General features: G+C 44.0%; 1 protein-coding gene across 1 annotated transcript in view; it reads right to left on the bottom strand.

Annotated features, from left to right (window-relative positions):
* Positions 1-5,617: 5,617 nt before the first annotated feature.
* LOC143997942 (pentraxin fusion protein-like) overlaps positions 5,618-21,159 on the bottom strand; it is a 51,898-nt gene continuing 36,356 nt past the window's right edge. The window contains exon 4 of the mRNA XM_077493760.1: positions 5,618-7,851. Coding sequence (XP_077349886.1) covers positions 7,713-7,851 — 139 coding nt within the window. The 3' untranslated portion in view covers positions 5,618-7,712. The remainder of the gene's footprint in view (positions 7,852-21,159) is intronic.

Here is a 21,159-nt window from a genome sequence, read left to right as displayed (position 1 = left end):
CGGAACTTTTGAATGTAACATATTGTTGAGGAGTTTCTGGTCTATATATTTAAAAGGTAATGAGTCAACAATGTGGTCTGGAGATGTTACTAATACTATGTCAAGATCTGGGAAAATACTTTATCCCTTTGATCAATTTTATTATCTTTTTCAAAGTTTTGTAAAGATATTAAATCCAAAACATTTAAACATCATTGGAGATGAAAAAGGAGACGTGGTAAGAACATGGGATTTTAAAGTAACAAGAAAATTTACTCAAATAAGGGTCAAAATTTATATTTTTATAGTTGATAGGATTGTTCCAGAAATTAATATTTTCCCACAATCTTTGGAAATTATGGAAGATAAAGATAATTTGCATTTGATATGTGATACAAAAATATCTACCTCAAAATTCATTGTTAAATTGGAAAAGAAATGATGAGTTTTTGGGTAGTTTTCTTTACAGTTCTACTATCATAATTCATAAAGGAATTTTTGGTAGTGTGAATTGGATCAATGATACATTTTTTTATCAACAAATGAGAGTATTTTTGAATGATACTGGTATATATGAATGTTGCACATCAATAGAAAATTATCCGGTGAAATGTGCTAAGGCAAGTGTTATTGTTATGTCTCCAAGGAAAACTCCATGTGTCAATAAGAAAAGTTTCTCTGCAAGTCCTTTTCAAATTAACCATTTCCAATCCAGAACGCTTTTGAGAGAAGGAAAGTTTGTCATTATTTTGTGGAATTTTAATGTTTCAGAATGGAAAATTTCTACAAGGTTTCCAAAATGTCAAGGACATTTGGTTAATATGAAATTGGGTATTGAGAGATGGTTTGGAATTAATAATAGAAATTATAACAGAAATAAGCGTGGTATTGTTGAAGGTGTTTTAGGAGGGATTGACACGATCGGGAGTATAACAAATAGTATGGATATTAATACTTTAAAGTCTGATCTAGAAACCGCTGGTTTAGTGGGAAGTAATGGTATTAAAATACAAAGACATTTAAATCAGATTTTAGAAAATATGGTAATTAAAATTGCTAATATAATGGGTCCATCTATTTTACATCTTCAAAATATTACTCTTGATTTGATGATAAGTGAACAACATTCTCATATAGCCAGAGCATGCTTAGAGACTGAATATTCCACTAATTTTAAAATAATTGCGCAAGCATTTCAGAGTGGAATAACTCCTCTTGGCATTTTACAGAATTTACCCAGAGAATATGTATATGCTATAAATCATACAGATTTATGGGTAAATAAATGGATAGGATGCAAACAGGATGTATGTTATAGTTCTTCTATGATTCCAATAGCCGGAAAAGAACAGATTTTGGTTCCAATCACTGTTTTGGGATTACCTGTCAGCAATACACAATTATTATACTATAAATTACAGTATACAGATTTTGTATTTAACAATGAAAATTCTGAATTAGAACAATTAGATCTGTCATCATGTTTACAATTCCAGTCTAAAGTTATCTGTTTACCTAATTAAGATAAAAGTATATTTCATTATTGTTATCATAATCACACATTATGTTCAGCAAGAATAGAAAAAGTTGAAACAATTTCTGAATTAATTACCCGTGTAGATAAAAAGAAGGTTTGTTTTCAGATTATGTCAGATACAGAAAGGGTTAAAACTTTTTTCTCTTCTTGTACAAATACAGAAAATCTAAATCAAGGTTTGTATTGTATAGAAGGAGACATTGTTGCAATAAGTGTTAATGGGTTGAGAACAAATTTAACAAATATGTTTATGAAAAATATTAGCACTTTTTTTCTACAAAGTATAATATTTCCCAAATAGATGAATTTCCATCGGAAAAATTGGCAAATATAATTCAAAAGGATAAAGGTTTATTAATAGCTTTGGCTAAGGAATTGCAGAAGGCAGAATTATTGTTTAAATATGAACAAGGTAATTTGCAAGAAATGTCACATCAATAGTCAGAATTTTCAGGAAGTAATTGGTGGAAAAAATTTAGTAATAGTGTATCAATTTGGGGAAAAACTTCGATAACTTCAGCAGCAGGAAATATTTTATCACATCCTATTGTTATTCTTTTTATTATTATTATGTTATTTCTTATATTCCAGTTATGTTTGATGTTTAGAATGAAAAAAATGATATTATCGAATTAGAAGTGAAGCAAAAAAAGCGTAAAAGGAGAATGGGTTTTGGAGTTGCGGATTCAGTTACACATGACAGAACATTTGGAGTTATTGAATCAAAGTCTGCGTGATTGAGACATTAATGTTTTGAATGGATTTATATTTGAAAATATGATTAGTATTCATATTTCAGAGGGGAATGTTATATTAATATCTAAAATGTAATTTGGCTTTATTATACTTCATTTAGAATATGAATTCTCCATAATTGTGTGAAAGATAACTCTGAATCAATAAAATCTCCAGATGGTGACATGCTGAAGCTGAAAAAGTAAACATTTAAAACCTGTCGGATTTTGATGAATATTGTAAACCTTATATATGCTTTTAGACATTTTCCTATGTAACTGATATTTTGTTTAAAGTCTAAGATTCTCTTCCCCCATTTCCTGTCATTAGGAGAGTAGTCTGTATGTATGAAGAATACCAGATGTTGAAAAGCTTAGGTGTCCACTCCTTAGCCCTCACCCTTGTGAGAAACAAAAGGGGAGGTGATGTTAATAGGATAAGGGGTGTGTGTATTTCTTTTGGCACGAATTTAGAAGCTTTGAGTTCTTATAACCTAAAAGTTTCCTTGAAGAAGTTCTCATCCAGCCTGCTTGAGGCACAACATACATCTCAACACACAGACTTTCTTCAGCTACTCTTCAGCATACAAAGGGTTATTCGGCCATTTCTAAAAGCTAAGACAATAGATCACATGGTCTAACTTGTAAGAACTCTTTTCATACATTTTGAAACGAATGACCAATACTAGAATTTTAATCATTTATGAATCGCCACATTGTTTTGTAGCATTGTACTATTTTTGTAAGTATTATTTTTCTACTTTGGTGTGTACAATAAAACACACATTTTGATTTACGCTGACTCAGAACTAATTAAGGAAATTCGTCTCACAATCGTAAGTTTGTCTTATCAACAATATAAGACATTTTTTTACAGGCACTCATAGGCGGCACTGACAGGCAGCACTGATGGGCACTGAAAGGTGGCACTGATAGGCAGTGGTACTGATAGGCAACACTGATGGGCACTCATGCAGTGGCACTGATAGGTGGCACTCAGGGGCACTCATTCGGTGGCACTGATGGTCACTTATGCAGTGGCACTGATAGGCGGCACTCATGGGCACTCATGCAGCGGCACTGATAGGCACTCATGCAGTGGCACTGATAGGCGGCACTCATGTGGAGTCACTCATGGGCACTGATAGGCCGCCGCATGAGTGATGGGCACTGATAGGCGGCACTGATGGGCACTGATGAGGCTGCATTGATGGACACTGGTGAAGCTGAGCTGATTGGCACTGGTGAGGCTGCGCTGATGGGCACTGATGACACTGCATTGATGGGCACTGATCAGGCTGCATTGATGGGCACTGATGAGGCTGCATTGTTGGAAAACGATCAAGCTGCATTGATGGGCACTGGTGAGGCTTCACTGATGGGCACTGGTGACACTGCATTGATGGGCACTGATCAGGCTGCATTGATGGGCACTGATGAGGCTGCATTGATGGACACTGATCAGGCTGCATTGATGGGCACTGGTAAGGCTGCATTGATTGGCACTGGTAAGGCTACACTGATGGGCGCTGGGTGAGGCTGCATTGATGGGCACTGGGTGAGGTTGCATTGATGGGAACTGGGTGAGGCTGCACTGATGGGCACTGATGAGGGTGCGCTGATGGGCACTGATGAGTATAATACACTCTTTAAATGTGCTTTAAAATGAATGATTTTCCCTTTTATGAACAAGAAAGTAAAGATGTTATGCGGTTGGGCTGGTATAATATTGCTATGGGGTTGGTATGAAATGATTTCCAGAAATAACGTATATATATCATACAATCATTACATAAACACATACCAGATAGACTGCATATATCATTTGAGAATAATACGCTTAAAAATTGTTTACGATTTTCCAATAAAATAAAAAAAAAGTCTGCTTTTTTAAAAATCTGGTCACCTTACCCTATGTAAACAAGGCAGATCGTCGGTCTAACAGGAGGGAAAGCATGTATTCCTTTCCTTCCCCTAGAAAAAGCACCTCCCACACTGTAGTAAAACACTGGATAGGCACACAGTTAACCCTTTGATCGCCCCTGATGTTAACCCCTTTCTAGCCAGTGTCATTAGTACAGTGACTGCATATATTTTGCACTGATCACTGTATTAGTGTCACTGGTCCCCAAAAAATGTCAGTTAGTGGCAGAATGTCCGCCGCAATATCGCAGTCCTGCTGATCATCATCATTACTAGTAAAAAAATTAAAAAGTAAATAAAAATATCCCATAGCTTGTAGATGCTATAACTTTTGTGTAAACCAATCAATATACGCTTATTGAGATTTTTTTTATAAAAAATATGTAGCTGAATACATATTGGCCTAAATTGATGAAGAAATTCGATTTTTTTACTCAATATGTTTTATAGCAGAAAACAAAAAGATAGTTTTTTTTTTTTTCAAACTTGTCTGTCTTTTTTGTTTTTAGCGCAACAAAATAAACCGCAGAGGTGATCAAATACCACCAAAAGAAAGCTCTATTTGTGGGAAAAAAAGGACATAAATTTTATTTGGGTACATCACACGACTGCGCAATTGTCAGTAAATATTGCAAAAAATGGCCTGGTCATGAAGGGGGTAAAACTTCCAGGGGCTAAAGTGGTTAATATGAGCTTCAAACAGATATTTAAAAAAAAAAAAACACAAAAAACTTTTTTTCACAATTGCATGCTACCTTAACCTCTTCGCAGTAAGCGCACGCAAATATTTGGCCTCACGGTGGCCGGGCCTTGGCACCGAATGGCAGCATGTTTGCATGCAAAAGCGCCGATAGCACTGTGCTGAGAGTGTGTGCCATGTGCGCTCCTGGCACAGTTACTGGTTGCCAATAGAAAGCTCCTATTCGCTGCTTGCGATTGGGAGCTTCCCATCATGTGACCACCGTGATAGCCAATCATGTCGGTCACGTGACCATAAGGCCCCCCCAGAATTTTAAAACTTTTAAAGGGCCATGTGGCTACCTCTGTCCCGGGGGTATTCTGTGGGGTTCAGCTGTCAGTTGGACCTTCAGGGCCTGCTATGTGTATGAGGAGTGTGGGATCCATGGGTTAAAAAGATAGCCCAGCCCAGTAGACAACAGGTTACAGGACATATTGGTACATGCCAGGTAAAACAGTGAAGTTGGAATGGGGGCCTGTTTAAAGTGGGGGTCACTGGCAGTCCATCTGTGGGTTACATTCCTCTATTTTGGTAGCAGATTAAGTAGCACAATCAGTGTTTAAAATCTGAAGCTTACTCGGATGAGTAATGATACAAGACCCAATTACCTCTTCATACAGTACTGAGCAGATTATGCCGACAGTGGACATAGATTGCAAGCTCTTGGAACCAGCGAGGAATTTTTGCAAAAAAGAACCACATTAATTTATTTAAACAATACACTTTATTCATAGAACTAGATTGACAGCTCATATGATTAAAACAGCAGGCTTTAGGATTACATTTGTGTTCCAAACAGTTGCACACTTTAAGTCCAACTCATTGCTCTCTGCAAACACATTATATTTATTTGCTTATTTAACATTTTAAAACAACGTTTGATACATTCAGTATGTTTCAGATACGACCCCACACCACAAAACAAAATGGAAAATTCTGCATTCAGCAAGGCTAAATTTGATAGCACAGGCAAACAGCTGGAGGGATGTCAGGGTAACACAGGCAAAAGGCTGGAGGAGTCTCAGAACTGGTGCCACAGACAGATTCTTGGGGACACCATTCTGTAATCTTGTAAAATTTTAGCAGTTCAGTCATTTTTTGTAAGGATTTCATGGCTCATAAGTTAGGAGCAACTCACCAAATTAGAAAATGTTGGCCCTTGCAGACCTAAAGCCACAGAAAAATGTAACTTGTTTTAAGACCCAAGGAGGTTGGGGGTGTTGCAGGGAAAGTGGCAAAGCAGAATGTTCACCCAACCAATCAGTGGCTTGACCAATGAACACAGATTTTTTTTCCTTTGCAAAAGAACCCACCTGACCCCTGCCACCACAGGCAGCAGAGAGTCAAGTGCTACTAACAGGTGAGTCTAAATTTGACCACAGATTCTACAGGATGGTTGAATGTGTAAGGATAAACCACATGCCCTTAAACATCTGTGTTGGCCATGAGTTCACTAAACACATGCCTTTGAATATATGGAAGCCTGTTGAGATAAGGAGGAAGGTGAAACAATGAAGACGCCTGGCCTGGCTTGTTAATAGAAAAACATGGGTATTTGGACAACGGTCCCCAATCTATCCATTCCCTATCCCAACAAGGTTACATTTATAAAGAACCTCTAGGTCTGTTTCAGCAAGTTCTGCCCTTTCGGGACAAGTGTAACTGAGATTATGAAAGGAGAATGTGCATGATGTACGGGGTGTAAGGGGCACTTACAAGGTTTGACCTTGATTTTTCCCATCGTGGTAGAGCAGTTCCTGTTCTCTTTTTGTCCCAATCAGATAAAAGGGTGTTTGGTCTTACTAGGTCAAGGTCATTCTATAGAAGCGATATAGAAAGGGATGAAGACCATCTGGCCTAAAGGAGTTGGAGAGAGGTCATGGACTTAGCTGGGATATATGAAGCAGACACAGGCATCAATAAAACCAGACAGTGGTTCAAACCTTTCCACATTCCAACCACAACAATCGCCTAGAGGCGATTCAGTTCGCATTGTGCGCTATACAAGTATTTCATTCACAACTGAAAATGAAGATTGTGTTTTAGATACTCTTGCTTAGGGGGTCTATTTATAAAAAAAAATAATTCACGTGGGACTCACAAATTTAACCCAGGAGTAAATTAGATTCAGTTGGGGAAATGTGTGAATCCTGAGTGAAAGTTGTGTGAATTTTGTGAGAAAAGATTTATAAATAGATCCCTAAGTTTCACTCTCTTGAAATAAAAATATATAGACTGGTATTTCTGAAGAGTTTCTTGAGTGAGTCAAGACTATAAGGTGTGGAAAACGTCCTCCTCCAGTCAGATGGGAAAACATAGATGTGTCATATTTTTCTGGGGCCTTAAAGCAGAACTTCACTCTCTCAATCAACACTGACTATTTGTAATCCTTATGCTGCTAGCATTAGTAAATAGATAGGAAAGTATATCATATTCATTTGTTTTAAACTTTATTTTTACATTTATTCCATTGATTCCTAGTTTCCATGCCTAGGCAAATGATGTCATACATCCCAGGAGTCTTCAGGGGTGAAGGATGGGCTTTTTCAGCTAAGAACGCCCTCCTGCCTGCATGCCTAAACTAACGGCTGATGGAGGTGTTTTTCAAACTGATTTCTCAACAAAATAAAGCAATGGAGACATGGATGGATGGGGGTAGTTTGCTTTGAATATTAAAAATGAATTAAATCGTGTTTTTGGTTGAGCAGTGAAGTTCCGCTTTAAGGACATGTTATTTCCTGGATATTAAATTTGATGATCAACTTCAGTATTCCTTCTGTCATGTTCCTCTGAGGTTTACCTAAACTATGCAGATCTCCACCTCGTACAGGTGCAGGTATTCACTGCGCCCCGGGATCACCACACTGACGTATTGACCCTCCATTTCATCACAGAAGAAATTCAACGTAGGATTAGTAATTTTGGTGACCTTACCGCACCTGTGGAAGACAAACAAGGACCAGCACAATGATACAGAAAATGGCACTTATTCACCTTTGAGAGATTTACAAAATGTGATCATAGTATACATACAGGCACATCAATTGTTAAAAACTTCTTCAAAGAACCATAAATTTGGCCAGAAATACATCTATTTAGCCACAAGGCAGAGAATTGCTAAATCCTGGGGGCAAGCTCTACCCTTTGGGTTTGCATTACATGCTCTATGATCAATGAGAAGCTTAGGGCTATTTTTAAAGATATTCATAATTCAGTGCCCCCCCCCCCCCCTCCAAAGCTAGTGATCAAAAAAACAAAAAGTTCCTTTAAGTGTCTGCGGGGGCGTCGGATACACAGGTGTCTACGGGAAGCTTGACGTTTCTGCAATCATGTGATTGCAGCTGGGAAACTTGATTGGCTCCCTTTAGCCCTTGTACACACGGTCGGACATTCCGACAACAAAATCCGTCAGATTTTGTCCGATGGATTTTGTCCGAAACTTGTGTTGCATACACACGGTCGGACAAAGATGTCGGAAAATCCGATCGTACGTAACGTGACGATGTTATTTCGTTACGACGGGACTACGTTCAGGCTAGTAGCCAATAGCTTTGGTCTAGGAATTTGATCTGAGCATGCGTGGCACTTTGTTCCGATCGGAATTCTCTACACACAAGATCATGTTGTCGGAAAGTTTTACAGCCCAGCTCTAAAACTTTGTCCGTCAGATATTCCGACGGAAACAGTCCGATGGAGCCCACACACAGTTGGATTATCCGACAACACGGTCCGATCGGACATTTTCCGTCGGAATGTACGACCGTGTGCACAAGGGCTTAGAGTTTCCTCGGGGCGCAGAGCGATTCCCCCGAACACTCTCACTGTACAATTATTCTTTGTGTGGTGGTTTATGATTTGTGAAGCCATGGAGGATGTAGGGTGGTGCTTTTAGTGGAACCGCTTCACTTCCGGTTTAGCTGGTGAATTGTCCCCGGTCCCATGGTGGTGGAACACAAAGATTGAGTTTTTATGAGTCGGCCAGCCATCAGACACTCCTGTACACCTCCCAGCCTGCTGCTGCTACTGAGCCCAGAGAACACACAGATTGGACAGTGGAGTGCCCAGGGGTGATCGCTACCTGGCCTGCATACAGGTAGGTGGCCATCCATCCACTGCTATATCCTGATAAGAGGCGACCCCTGGGCTGGGGGGGGGGCTCAGTTCATCCAGAGGGCCGGGGAGACTGTAGCTAGAGGGACTATTTTTCCTATTTCGGCTCATATGCGGATTTACCCTGGCTACATTTGCCAATAGTGAGATTAAAGTCCCAGCTCTCTCAGTCCCTGTGCTGCTGGAGAAGCAGTGACTCAGCTCACACACTGCCTGCCTCCTTCAGCAAGTAAGTGCTGAGGGAATCAACGACAGAAGAAAGGTTGCAGGCTCAGGCAGGGGCGGGCTGGGCTGGGGGGCAGAGTGGCAATTTCCCCCCAGGCTGCTCTGATTCCCTGTAAAAGGGCCGCTATATGGCCAGCTCAGAAATGCGCATGTGCAGTTTCTGGACCCGGCCAAGTGCTACTGCTTGGGCAGCTCCAGCGGGGGGTGAACAGGGCTGGATCCTGAATTAGCAGCCAAATTGAAGCGATCCCTCCATGATCTCCATCCCATGCTGCAGCTGCGATGTGTCCTGTGGCAGGGACATTGGCTGTGTGTTCCGTCTTGCAGAGTACACAGTACAGCCCTCCTCTAGTCTACACTAATGGGAGAACGATCAGCTCTGCCTCTCCCCCCCCCCTCTCTCCCTGTTCCCGCCTCTCTCTCCCTGTGCCCGCCCACACTCAATGCAGCCGTGTGCTGTTTAAAGGGGATATGCGGGCGGGAAACTTTAAAGTCATCAGCCACAAAGTCCCATCCTAAACATGAAAGAGGGATTCCGCCCCAAAAAAAATATTAAAAGCCAGCAGCTATAAATACTACAGCTGCTGACTTTTAATAAAAGGACACTCACCTGTCCCGGGTTCCAGCGATGCCGGCAGCCGAGGCCGATCGACCGCTCGGGCCTCGGCTGCTGCCGCCGCCATTCTAGGTGAGGGAATCAGGAAGTGAAGCGAATCGGCTTCACTTCCCGGTTCCCTACTGCGCATGCGCGAGCTGCGCCGCGCAATAGGAAATCTCCGCGCTGTCACTGGGACCCGTGTGTGTCCCAGCAGACAGCGCGGCAGGGCAGGAAATGGCGTAGACTCCCGTGGGAGTCTATGCCCGGAAGTGGGTGAAAATACCTGTCTTTGACAGGTATCTCCACCCCCCTCCCCCCTGAAAGGTGTCAATTGTGACACCGGAGGGGGGGAGGGATCCGATCAGCGGAAGTTCCACTTTAGGGTGGAATCCCGCTTGAAGACACTGACTGAGCCAGTGAGCCTCCTGCTGAGACTGTGCAAGTGAGTGAGCTGTGACCAGACTTCCCCCTCCTCCCTCTCTTCTATCCTACTCTGTCTCTCCCTCAGCCTTATCATTTAACCTCTTGCCTGCCAGGCACTTTCACCTCCTTCCTACCCAGGACAATTTACAGCTTTCAGTGCTCTCACATTAAACCAGTGTTTCTCAATTCCAGTCCTCATGGCCCACTAACAGGTCATGTTTTCAGGCTTTCCATTATTTTGCACAGGTGATTTGATCAGTTTCACTGCCTTAGGCTGCTTTCACACTGGGGCGGTATTCAGGCGTTACAGCGCTAAAAATAGCGCCTGTGTAACGCCTGAAAAAAAACGGCCCCTTTAACTCCAGTGTGAAAGCCGGAGGGCTTTCACACTGGAGCGATGCGCTGGCAGGACGGTGAAAAAAGTCCTGCTAGCCGCATCTTTGCAGCGGTGAAGGAGCGGTGTATTCACCGCTCCTATACCGCTCCTATCCATTGAAATCAATGGGACACCGCGGCAATACCGCCGGCAAAGCGCTGCTTTGCGGCGCTTTGCGGGCGGGTTTAACCCCTTTTCGGCCGCTAGCGGGGGTTAAAACCACCCCGCTAGTGCCCGCACACCGCCGCTAAAACGACGGTAAAGCGCCGCTAAAAATAGCGGCGCTTTACCGCCGACGCTGCTCCCGCCCCAGTGTGAAAGCAGCCTTAGTAATTACCCCAGCTGTTTCATCTGAGGGAAATCCTGAAAACATGACCTGTTAGTGGGCCATGATGAGGACTGGAATTGAGAAACACTGCATTAAACCCAGGTTCTCATTGGAGTGATTTGGCATGCAATCGGCGCAACGATTCCACTTGCAGTGTCAAACCGATTCCCAAAAGTAGTTTCTGTACTACTTTTGGCAACTTCGGAATACGATTTCAATAGACATTTGTATAGGAACACGCCGCAGATGTCTCTGAAATCGCACCCCAAAGTCGGGATTGACATGCGAATATGAAATCGTTCAATAGTTAATCTGAACTCGCTCTATTTAATTCCCGATGTTAGTGTGAACCTGGGCTCTGAATGATAATAGCGCTGTCAAGCAACACTGTACTCATATTACATTGTTGTCCTTTTTTCACACAAATGGAGTTTTCGTTTTGGTGGTATTTAATCACCACTGGGTTTTTGTTTGTTTTTTGCTAAAATATGAAAAAAGCCGAATTAAAAAAAATAAATAAATGTAAATACATTGTCTTGAAAAGTATTCATACCCCTTGACATTCGCCACATGTTGTCATGTTACAACCAAAAACGTAAATGTATTTTATTGATGATTTTATGTGATAGTCCAACACAAAGTGTCACATAATTGTGAAGTGGAAGGAAAATAATAAATTATACAAATAAATATATGAAAAATGTGGGGGAGGGGCATTTGTATTCAGCCCCCTTTACTCTCATACCCCTAACTAAAATCTAGTGGAACCAATTGCCTTCAGAAGTCACCTAATTAATAAATAGAGTCCACTTGTGTGTAATGTAATCTTAGTATAAATACAGCTGTTCTGTGAAGCCCTCAGAGGTTTGTTAGAGAAACTTAGTGAACAAACACAAGCATCATGAAGGCCCAGGGACACACCAGACAGGTCAGGGATAAAGTTGTGGAGAAGTATAAAGCAGGGTTAGGTTATAAAAAAAAATCTCCCAATCTTTGAAACCTCACGAAGCTCTGTTCAATACAACATCAGAAAATGGAAAGAGTACGGCACAACTGCAAACCTACCAAGACATGGCCGTCCACCTAAACTGACCGGCCGGGCAAGGAGAGCATTCATCAGAGAAGATGTGGAAGAAGGTGCTCTGGTCAGATGAGACCAAAATTCAACTTTTTGGCCTAAAAGCAAAACGCTATGTGTGGGGAAAACTAACACCACCCCCCCCCGTGAGACATGGTGGTGGCAGCATCATGTGGTGGGGATGGTTTTCTTCAGCAGGGACAGGGAAGCTGGTCAGAGTTGATGGGAAGATGGATGGAGACAAATACAGGACAATCTTAGAAGAAATCCTGTTAAAGTCTGCAAAAGACTTGAGACCGGGCGGAGGTTCACCTTCCAGCAGGACAACGACCCGAAACATCCAGCCAGAGCTACAATGGAATGGTTTACATCAAAGCATATTCATGTGTTAGAATGGCCCAGTCGCAGTCCAGACCCAAATCCCATTGAGAATCTGTGGCAAGACTTGAAAATTGCTGATCACAGACGCTCTCCATCCAATCTGACAGAGCTTGAGATATTTTACAAAGAAGAATGGGCAGAAATATCCTCTCTAGATGGGCAAAGCTGGTAGAGACATCCTCAAAAAGACTTGTAGAGAAAGGGGGTTCTACAAAGTATTGAATCTGGGGGGCGCCATACAAATTCCCCCCACATTTTTCACAGATTTATTTGTATCATTTATCATTTCCCTTTCACTTCACAATTATGTGCCACTTTGTGTTGGTCTTTCACATAAAATCCCAATAAAATACATTTATGTTTTTGGTTGTAACATGTCAAAATGTGGAACATTTGAAGGGGTATGAATACTTTTTCAAGGTATTGTAAGTAATTTTTCTCCTTCACTGAAGTTCACTGATAGGTGGTGGCACTGATAGGTGGCACCGATAGGTGGAACTTGTGGGCGGTATAATTAGGCACTGATGGGTGGCAATGATGGGCATTAATGGGTGGCACTGAAAGGCAGCACTGATTGGTGTCACTGATGGGCACAGACTGGCGTCACTTGCTGGGCACTACTAGGGCAGCACTGACAACATCAGTACCCTAATTGTCTGTACAGTCTCCCCTGCGAGGAGATGCCCCTGATCGGCTCTCTTTACATGCTGTCATTTACATGTGATTGACTGTTATTGGACACTCACATGGCCAATCACATGGGTATAGAGCCACGTCAGCGGCTCCTTACCAAGACCGGGGTCATGCTGTCATTGCTGTGTCATATTTGTCTTGCTTCATAATATCAATACATGTTATAAAACCCGGTGGGCTGATTCGGTGGTACAATGGGCCACTCGACTGGACTTGCCCCCCAGGCTTAATGCTGCCAGCCCTCCCCTGGGCTCAGGGCAATTACAGGGAACGATACTGTAGGTCTGTGCAGCAGGCAGCAGTCCATGTTCTCCATCCATCTCCCTGTGACCAATAGTGCACACAGAGGGATCGCTGTGAACACACAGAGAAGTCATGGTACAGTAACTCAATGGTGTGCGCAGCCTATTGCATGACGGTGTGCACCCCTAAGTTCAAACACATGCACGTGGTATATAATATATATATATATATATATATATATATATATATATATATATACACGTATACATAGTGCCTTGAAAAAGTATTCATACCCCTTGAAATTTTCCACATTTTGTCATGTTACAACTAAGGATGAGCCGAACACCCCCCCGGTTCGGTTGGCACCAGAACCTGCGAACAGACCTAAACTTTGTGTGAACGTTAGAACCCTATTAAAGTCTATGGGACTCGAACGTTCAAAATCAAAAGTGCTAATTTTAAAGGCTAATATGCAAGTTACTGTCATAAAAAGTGTTTGGGGACCCGGGTCCTGCCCCAGGGGACATGGATCAATGCAAAAAAAAAGTTTTAAAAACTAAAGTTTTTTCAAGAGCAGTGATTTTAATAATGCTTAAAGTGAAACAATAAAAGTGTAATATTCCTTTAAATTTCGTAGCTGGGGGGTGTGTATAGTATGCCTGTGAAGGGGCGCATGTTTCCCGTGCTTAAAACTGTCCCTGCACAAAGTGTCATTTCGGCAGGAACAAAAGTCATTTAAAATCACTCGCGGCTATATGAATTGTCGGCTCCCCGTAATACAGAAAACAGTCATTGATAAAAAAAAAATTCCCCCAAATTCAATTACCAGGCCCTTCAGGTCTGGTATGAATATTAAGGGGATCCCCACGTCAAATTTAAAAAACAAATGATGTGGGGTTCCCCCCAAATATCCAGAACAGGGGTGGAGAGCACTGGGGGGGCGTGGAGAGAACTGGGATGCTGGCTAGAGAAGGATGGGGAGAGCTGGAGAGCAGGGGGGGGGGGAAGAAAAAACTGTGAGGGGGGAGGGGGCTGGAGAGTGTGGGGGGGGAGGAGAGCACGGTGGGGGGAGCGAGGGAGCACAAGGAGAACTGGGAGGGGCCAGTAAAAGAAGTTGGATAGGAGGATCGGCAGGGGGGCCGCATAGAGAGGAAATGAGCTTTCTATATTCCTCCATGCAGCCGCTGAATGCTCGACTCCCTCCTCCAAGCATTCAGCGGCTGCATGGAGGAATATAGAAAAGCGGAACACTGATTCTATCTACTATCACACAAGCCGGTCTAGGGGGGCTGGGACCGTGTTAAAGCACCACCGCCGAACACAGACCCAGCCAGCTCCGTGATCTGCAGGAGAGAGGGGAGCACTGCAGCCGCAACTCAAAGCGGCCCCAGGGCAAGCGGTCTACCGGAAAATCTCACGGTATCCTGGTAGGCCAGTCCGGCCCTGGTTGTGAGTAGGGATGAGCCGAACACCCCCCGGTTCGGTTCGCACCAGAACTTTCGAACGGACCCCACGTTTGTTACGAACGTTAGAACCCCATTGAAGTCTATGGGACTCAAACGTTCGAAATGAAAAGTGCTAATTTTAATGGCTAATATGCAAGATACTGTCCTAAAAAGGGTTTGGGGACCTGGCTCCTGCCCCAGGGGACATGGGTCAATGCCTAAAATGTTTTTAAAAATAGCCGTTTTGGCAGGAGCACTGATTTTAATGACGATTAAAGTGAAAAAAAAGTGAAATATTCCTTTAAATATGGTGCCTGGGGGGTGTCTGTAGTATGCCTGTGAAGTGTCACGTGTTTCCCGTGTTTAGAACAGTCCCTGCACAAAATGACATTAAACGGAAATAACGTCATTTAAAACTGCTTGCGGTTTTAATGTTATATCTGGTTCCTGCAATATGGTTGAAAATCATTCAGAAAAATGGCATGGGTAGCCCTCCCTGCCCATTACCAGCCTATTTGGGTCTTGTACGCATATTAAGGGAAACCCTGTACCCATATTAAAAAAAGGAAATGCGTGTGGCCCCCAGGCCCTATATACTCAGAACAGCAGTATGCAGGCGGTGCAAACAAGACAGGGACTGTGTAGGTTTGTTGTGTTAAGTTGAATCTGTTTGTAATTTTCAACTGGTACATTTATAAAGTGTAGCTCCAGTCAAAAAAACTATTTTTAAGCTTTTTGGAAAACATAGGGAAGGGTTATCACCCTTGTATAATTTGTTTTGTCGTCCATCTTTTTTCATCTCACTTCCTGTTGTTTCCTTCCGTTTGCAAGTAGGAGATGTTTGTAAGTTGGATGTTAGTAAGTAGGGGCCTGCCCTATATGCTCTGCAGCAATGGCGGAACAAGGTGTTGGTTTTGCCACAACATTGTAAGCCCTCAAAGTGACTCTTGGTGGGCGCTGGAGCGCCCTGCTGTGAACGATTATATCAAGAATTGTAATTACATGCCATTGTTGAACAGTGGTAGAAAAATTGACCTTTGGTGGTTGTGGTGCTGGTGCCACAACACTATAAGTCCTCACCGTTACTCTGGGTGGGCACAGGAAGGGGCCCTCCTGTGAAATATTATATCAAGAATTGTAATTACATGTCCCTGTTAAACAGGGGCAGAAAAATTGGGCCTTAGGCACTGGTGCTGGTGCCACCACACTGCAACCTCTGCCATATAATTACAAATGACATTTGTTCTGCCTATGAAGCAATAAAATATTAATTTAAGTGGGAGTTTAATGTAGTGGTACTGGAGAAAAGAAAGAAGAATGCAATAGGAAAATAATTAGAATGCATCATTTGCTGGATCCATTGGGCTCCCAAAATGTTTTCTCTACCTCTTCATTATTTGACTTAAATACCCACTATCTTTTTCTATTAGGCCTTTTCCCCCTTACTGTGTGAAGCCAGATATACCTACGTAAATCCCCAAACTAGATCCCACATCCCCACTGTTAGGAGTACCACCGACCCAGGGGACCACCAGTCTCCTCCAATCCTCTCTGCTGACGTCCACCTTTTTTTTACCATAGCCCATCCAATAGGAAGTGGCTACAACAGGCAAGGGTGTGGATTTTATCTCTGAGAGGGGCTTTAAATGAAAAGTATAACATACAGTGGCAGTGCGTCCGTAAAGGGCGCAGGAGCGCTGCCCCCTCTCTTCTGTCACCGCTCTATCACCATAGATAGATTCATGCCTTGCATGAATCTATTTATAGTCCCCGCTGACACCCCCTATTCAGGTGTCTGGCCCCTTTTCTGGCGCTGGGCACCTGAATTATAGTGATGTTTTTTTTTTTTTTGGAAGCACCTGATTAGAGCCGTAGACTCTAATAGGCACCCAAAAAGGTGAACAGCGGGTGCAATGCTGTGCGTTTGCTGCTCACTCAATTGTTTGTTAGCAAAGCGAAGGAATTCACTTTGCTAACACTGAACCACCTCTCAGCCAATCAGGTGCTCGGGTCTGTTATCTGTCACCCGATTGGCTGAAACATCAGACGCTGTGATTGGACGCCTGATAGAGAGGACGGAAGAAGACATCAAGGAGCACGCAGGACACCGCCACTGACCCGCTGCGAGACAAGCAAGTGCCGGGGTGATACACACTGCCAGCATTTGATGGGGCACAGTTGCAGCGGCAAATGATGGGCACACTGGCAGCATTTGATGGGGCACAGGAGTGGCAATTGATGGGTACACTGGCAGAAATTGATGGGCATACTGGCAGCAATTGATAAGTATGGTAGTTGGCACAATGGCTGCTCTTGATGGGCACAGTAGCTGCCTTTGATGGGCACAGTGGCTGCGTTTCATGGGCATAATGGCAGCATTTGATGGGCACAGTGGCTTGCGTTTGATGGCACAGTGGCTGCATTTGATGGGCACAGTGGCGGCGTTTGATGGGCACAGTGGTTGCATTTGATGGGCACAGTGGCTGCGCTTGATGAGCACAGTGGCTGCGTTTGATAGACACAGTGGTTGCATTTGATGGGCACGGTGGTGGCAATTGATGGGCACAGTGGCTGTGGTTGATGGGCACAGTGGTTGCATTTGATAGGCACAGTGGCTGAACTTGCTGGGCACAGGGGCTACGCTTGATGGGCACAGTGGCTGCGTTTGATAGACACAGTGGTTGGGCTTGATCGGCACAGTGGCTTAGTTTGATGGCACAATGGCCGCAATTGATTTTCTTTTTTCAGTTTGTTTGCGCCTCCCCAAAAATTTTGAGCACCAGCCGCTAGTGGCACCAGTAGCTGCGTTTAATGAGCACAGTACTTGCGTTTGATGGGCACAGTGGCTGCGCTTGATAGGCACAGTGGCTGCGCTTGATGGGCGCAGTGGCTGCGCATAAAGATCAAGTAGGCTTTGTCCATTTAAGGGGTACATGAGACAGCATTTGCAGAGTGATCCAATTGATTGATATTGCAAAATCCTACTCTAACTCAGCACGCACTATCTCCTAACACTACTGACTGCAAGCTCTATTATAAAAGATAGATCACTAGCTATATAGGTGAGGTGAATATAGCGGTGTATACTGCGGTCAGGGCACACAGACAATAACCACTACACAACAGCAAGATAGAAAATCGGCCGAAAACGATCGGTGTGTACTGTGTTGAAGGTACACAGAACACCCACTGCTTCAGACGCCAACACACTACACGAGGCCGCCGCGATGGCGGCCTTATATAGTGTGGGGCGTGCACTACACAGCCTGATCTATGATTGGCCACAGGCATCCTGCCTGTGGCCAACCATGGCTCTCCTCGCTGCTGGCGCTGCGATTGGCCAAGCATGCGGGGTCACAGTGCATGCTTGGCCAATCATGAGCCAGCAATGCACTGCGCCATCGCAGTGCATTGTGGGCCGTGAGCGCCACACGAATTTGACGCGAACGGACCAAAATGTTCGGATTTCGCCAAACGGACGAACAGCCAATGTTCGAGTCGAACGTACGTTCGACTTGAACACGAAGCTCATCCCTAGTTGTGAGTCACAGTGGGTGCAAAGTAGTTAAAGTCATTGGGCGCCATACACTTCTTGAATGGCAGGCTCCGAGACTTCAATAGGTAGACAGCCCGGCAGGGAAAGACATTCAGCAAGACGTCACATCTGCATGTGTAGGAATGCTGTCTCCTATGGCAACAGTCTTTAACAATTCCTAACACAAAGTGTAACAGTTCCTTCACTTCTACTACAATCACTTCTTGTAGTTTTTCTGCCCACTGAGCTCCCAGTCTCTCACTAGACTAGATGGTTCTCTGCCACTGAATCCCTTGAGCTCCTCCAATCTTCACTGTAGTATCTTCCTCAAGCGTCACCCCCGCTTCTCTGCTGGGACCCTAGCTTGGCACTCAAGATACCTCTCAAGCTTCACCCCAGTGGCCTGCTCAGTCCCTGGCTTGAGACAAGGCTGCTCTGCAAGCGTCACCTCTGCTGGCTGGGTCCCTGGCTAAATACCCACTGAAGTTTCCCGATTCTTCACCATCCACGGTTGGTGAGAATACTTGCTTCAGTTACTCACTGTGGTCCATGGTAATAAGGTGGACGGCCCCTTAGTGACGAACTCCGATCACGACAGGTTTTCTGGATGGCAGAACCATCATCTCTGGTTGGACTGCAAGCCGCAATCCCCAACCCTACACTGATCTCTTGGTTCTGGATAGGCCCTCAGAGAGCCTAGCAGCCAGATGTGCCCGGGATAGGCCCAAACTCCAGCCTAGCAGCCTGGGCAATACAACATACGTCCACCCAGACAGCCATCCAGGTGGCACAGAACACCAATCACCTGACTCCATCCAAATATATAGACTCACCCAGTAGGCCAAGGGATCCAAGAAAACCCCTGTCCATTGTCTGAGATACCCCATACATTCATAATCTGACCTTGCATTGCCCTTCTCTTATCTAATGCCACCAGGTACCTGACCACCCAGTGGCAGAAGAGAAAAGTGCCGCAGTGCCAGATATGGGAAGAAGTCAGATGATCCCTAACAATAAGTCTAGGTAGCTACACCTGGCAGGTAAATTTAGAAGCAACCCTGCCTAAACTCCAGGGTGCTATACAGAAAGGGTGTCAGGCAGACAGTCAGTGTGTGGACCCCTAGAGAGAAATGTCCAGATCTGAGACTACACTTGTAAGCTGAAATTTTACCAACCACCCGACCACCCCACCTGAAAAAGGAGATCAATGGCAAAAATGTAATGGCATGTCACCTTGAATAGGGTGCACCACAAATACCCTGCAAGTGCGTACAATGAACATGGCTGGGGCATTGTGTGTCTGCATTTTGCAATATTGCTCCCTCATTGCTTGACAAACACCACAATAGCCACCCATCCAAATCATCCCTTAAAGTCCATTTAGCCCTCCTTTCTCCCTTCGTGTTCCCCCTAGAGCCATTTGGTTTCATACATTTCTACAGAGCCAAGTTCCCCTCCTTCATCCCACTGACATACAGTAGATGCCAAATTAGTCCTCCTTAGATTGACACAAGTGACGCAATATGATTATCACAATGATATGATGATGATCATTGAAGGACAGTGAAATGCATCCTTAGGCCCCTATCACACAAAGGGGGCTTCACTTTGCTCAGCGGGGCATCTGTTCACTGATTCCCCATTGATCAGAGCAGAGCAGACGGATGAAAGGTCCACTCAGTTTATGTGGAGCGGCCACGGATCGAGCCAACTCTGCTTTATGGGTAGTCGGGTGTAAATGGACTTGGCTGCCTGTTTACATCCAAATACCCTCCGATCCGCCAAGACGTGGGAAGACATATCTCCTTCCGTTTTGTTTTTCGGATCGCATTTTAGGTAGGCAGATGAGCAGGATCAGGGGTGGTCCCATGAGGTAGGCTATACGGGGGCCCCCATGATTTCTAACAGCAGCCCTTCGGCCAGGGCATATTACCGCTTCTAGGGAAGAGTGGATGGGTTTAGTTAGTTCTGAAGTGTTTAGCTGGTGCTGGACTTCAAACCGTCAAGAGGTGTTATCCTGGAACTAATATAGGGTGGTATAGTGGCAGGTAGGGATGAGCCGAACACCCCCCGGTTCAGTTCGCACCAGAACTTGCGAACGACCCCCGCGTTCGGTACGAACGTTAGAACCCCATTGAAGTCTATGGGACTCGAACGTTTGAATTGGAAAGTGCTAATTTTAACGGCTAATATGCAAGATAGTGTCCTAAAAAGGGTTTGGGGACCTGCCTCCTGCCTCAGGGGACATGGGTCACTGCAAAAAAAAGTTTTAAAAACTGCCGTTTTGGCGGGAGCACTGATTTTAATGACGATTAAAGTGAAAAAAAAAAGGTGAAATATTCCTTTGAATATGGTGCCTGGGGGGTGTCTGTAGTATGCCTGTGAAGTGCCACGTGTTTCCCGTGTTTAGAACAGTCCCTGCACAAAATGACATTAAACGGAAATAACACCATTTAAAACTGCTTGCGGTTTTAATGTTATATCTGGTTCCTGCAATATGGTTGAAAATCATTGAGAAAAATGGCATGGGTAGCCCTCCCTGCCCATTACCAGCCTATTTGGGTCTTGTACGCATATTAAGGGAAACCCCGTACCCATATTAAAAAAAGGAAATGCGTGTGGCCCCCAGGCCCTATATACTCAGAACAGCAGTATACAGGCGGTGCAAACAAGACAGGGACTGTGTAGGTTTGTTGTGTTAAGTTGAATCTGTTTGTCATTTTCAACCGGTACATTTTTAAAGTGTAGCTCCAGTCAAAAAAACTATCTTTAAGCTTTTTGGAAAACATAGGGAAGGGTTATCACCCCTGTA

This window comes from Lithobates pipiens, unplaced genomic scaffold (assembly GCF_037356315.1).
Source record: "Lithobates pipiens isolate NorthernLeopardFrog02 unplaced genomic scaffold, aLitPip1_a1.2 Scaffold_19, whole genome shotgun sequence".
NCBI classification, from domain to species: Eukaryota; Metazoa; Chordata; class Amphibia; order Anura; family Ranidae; genus Lithobates; species Lithobates pipiens.
Note: the sequence above shows the minus strand (reverse complement) of the source record. Positions and strands in the feature narration are given on the sequence as shown.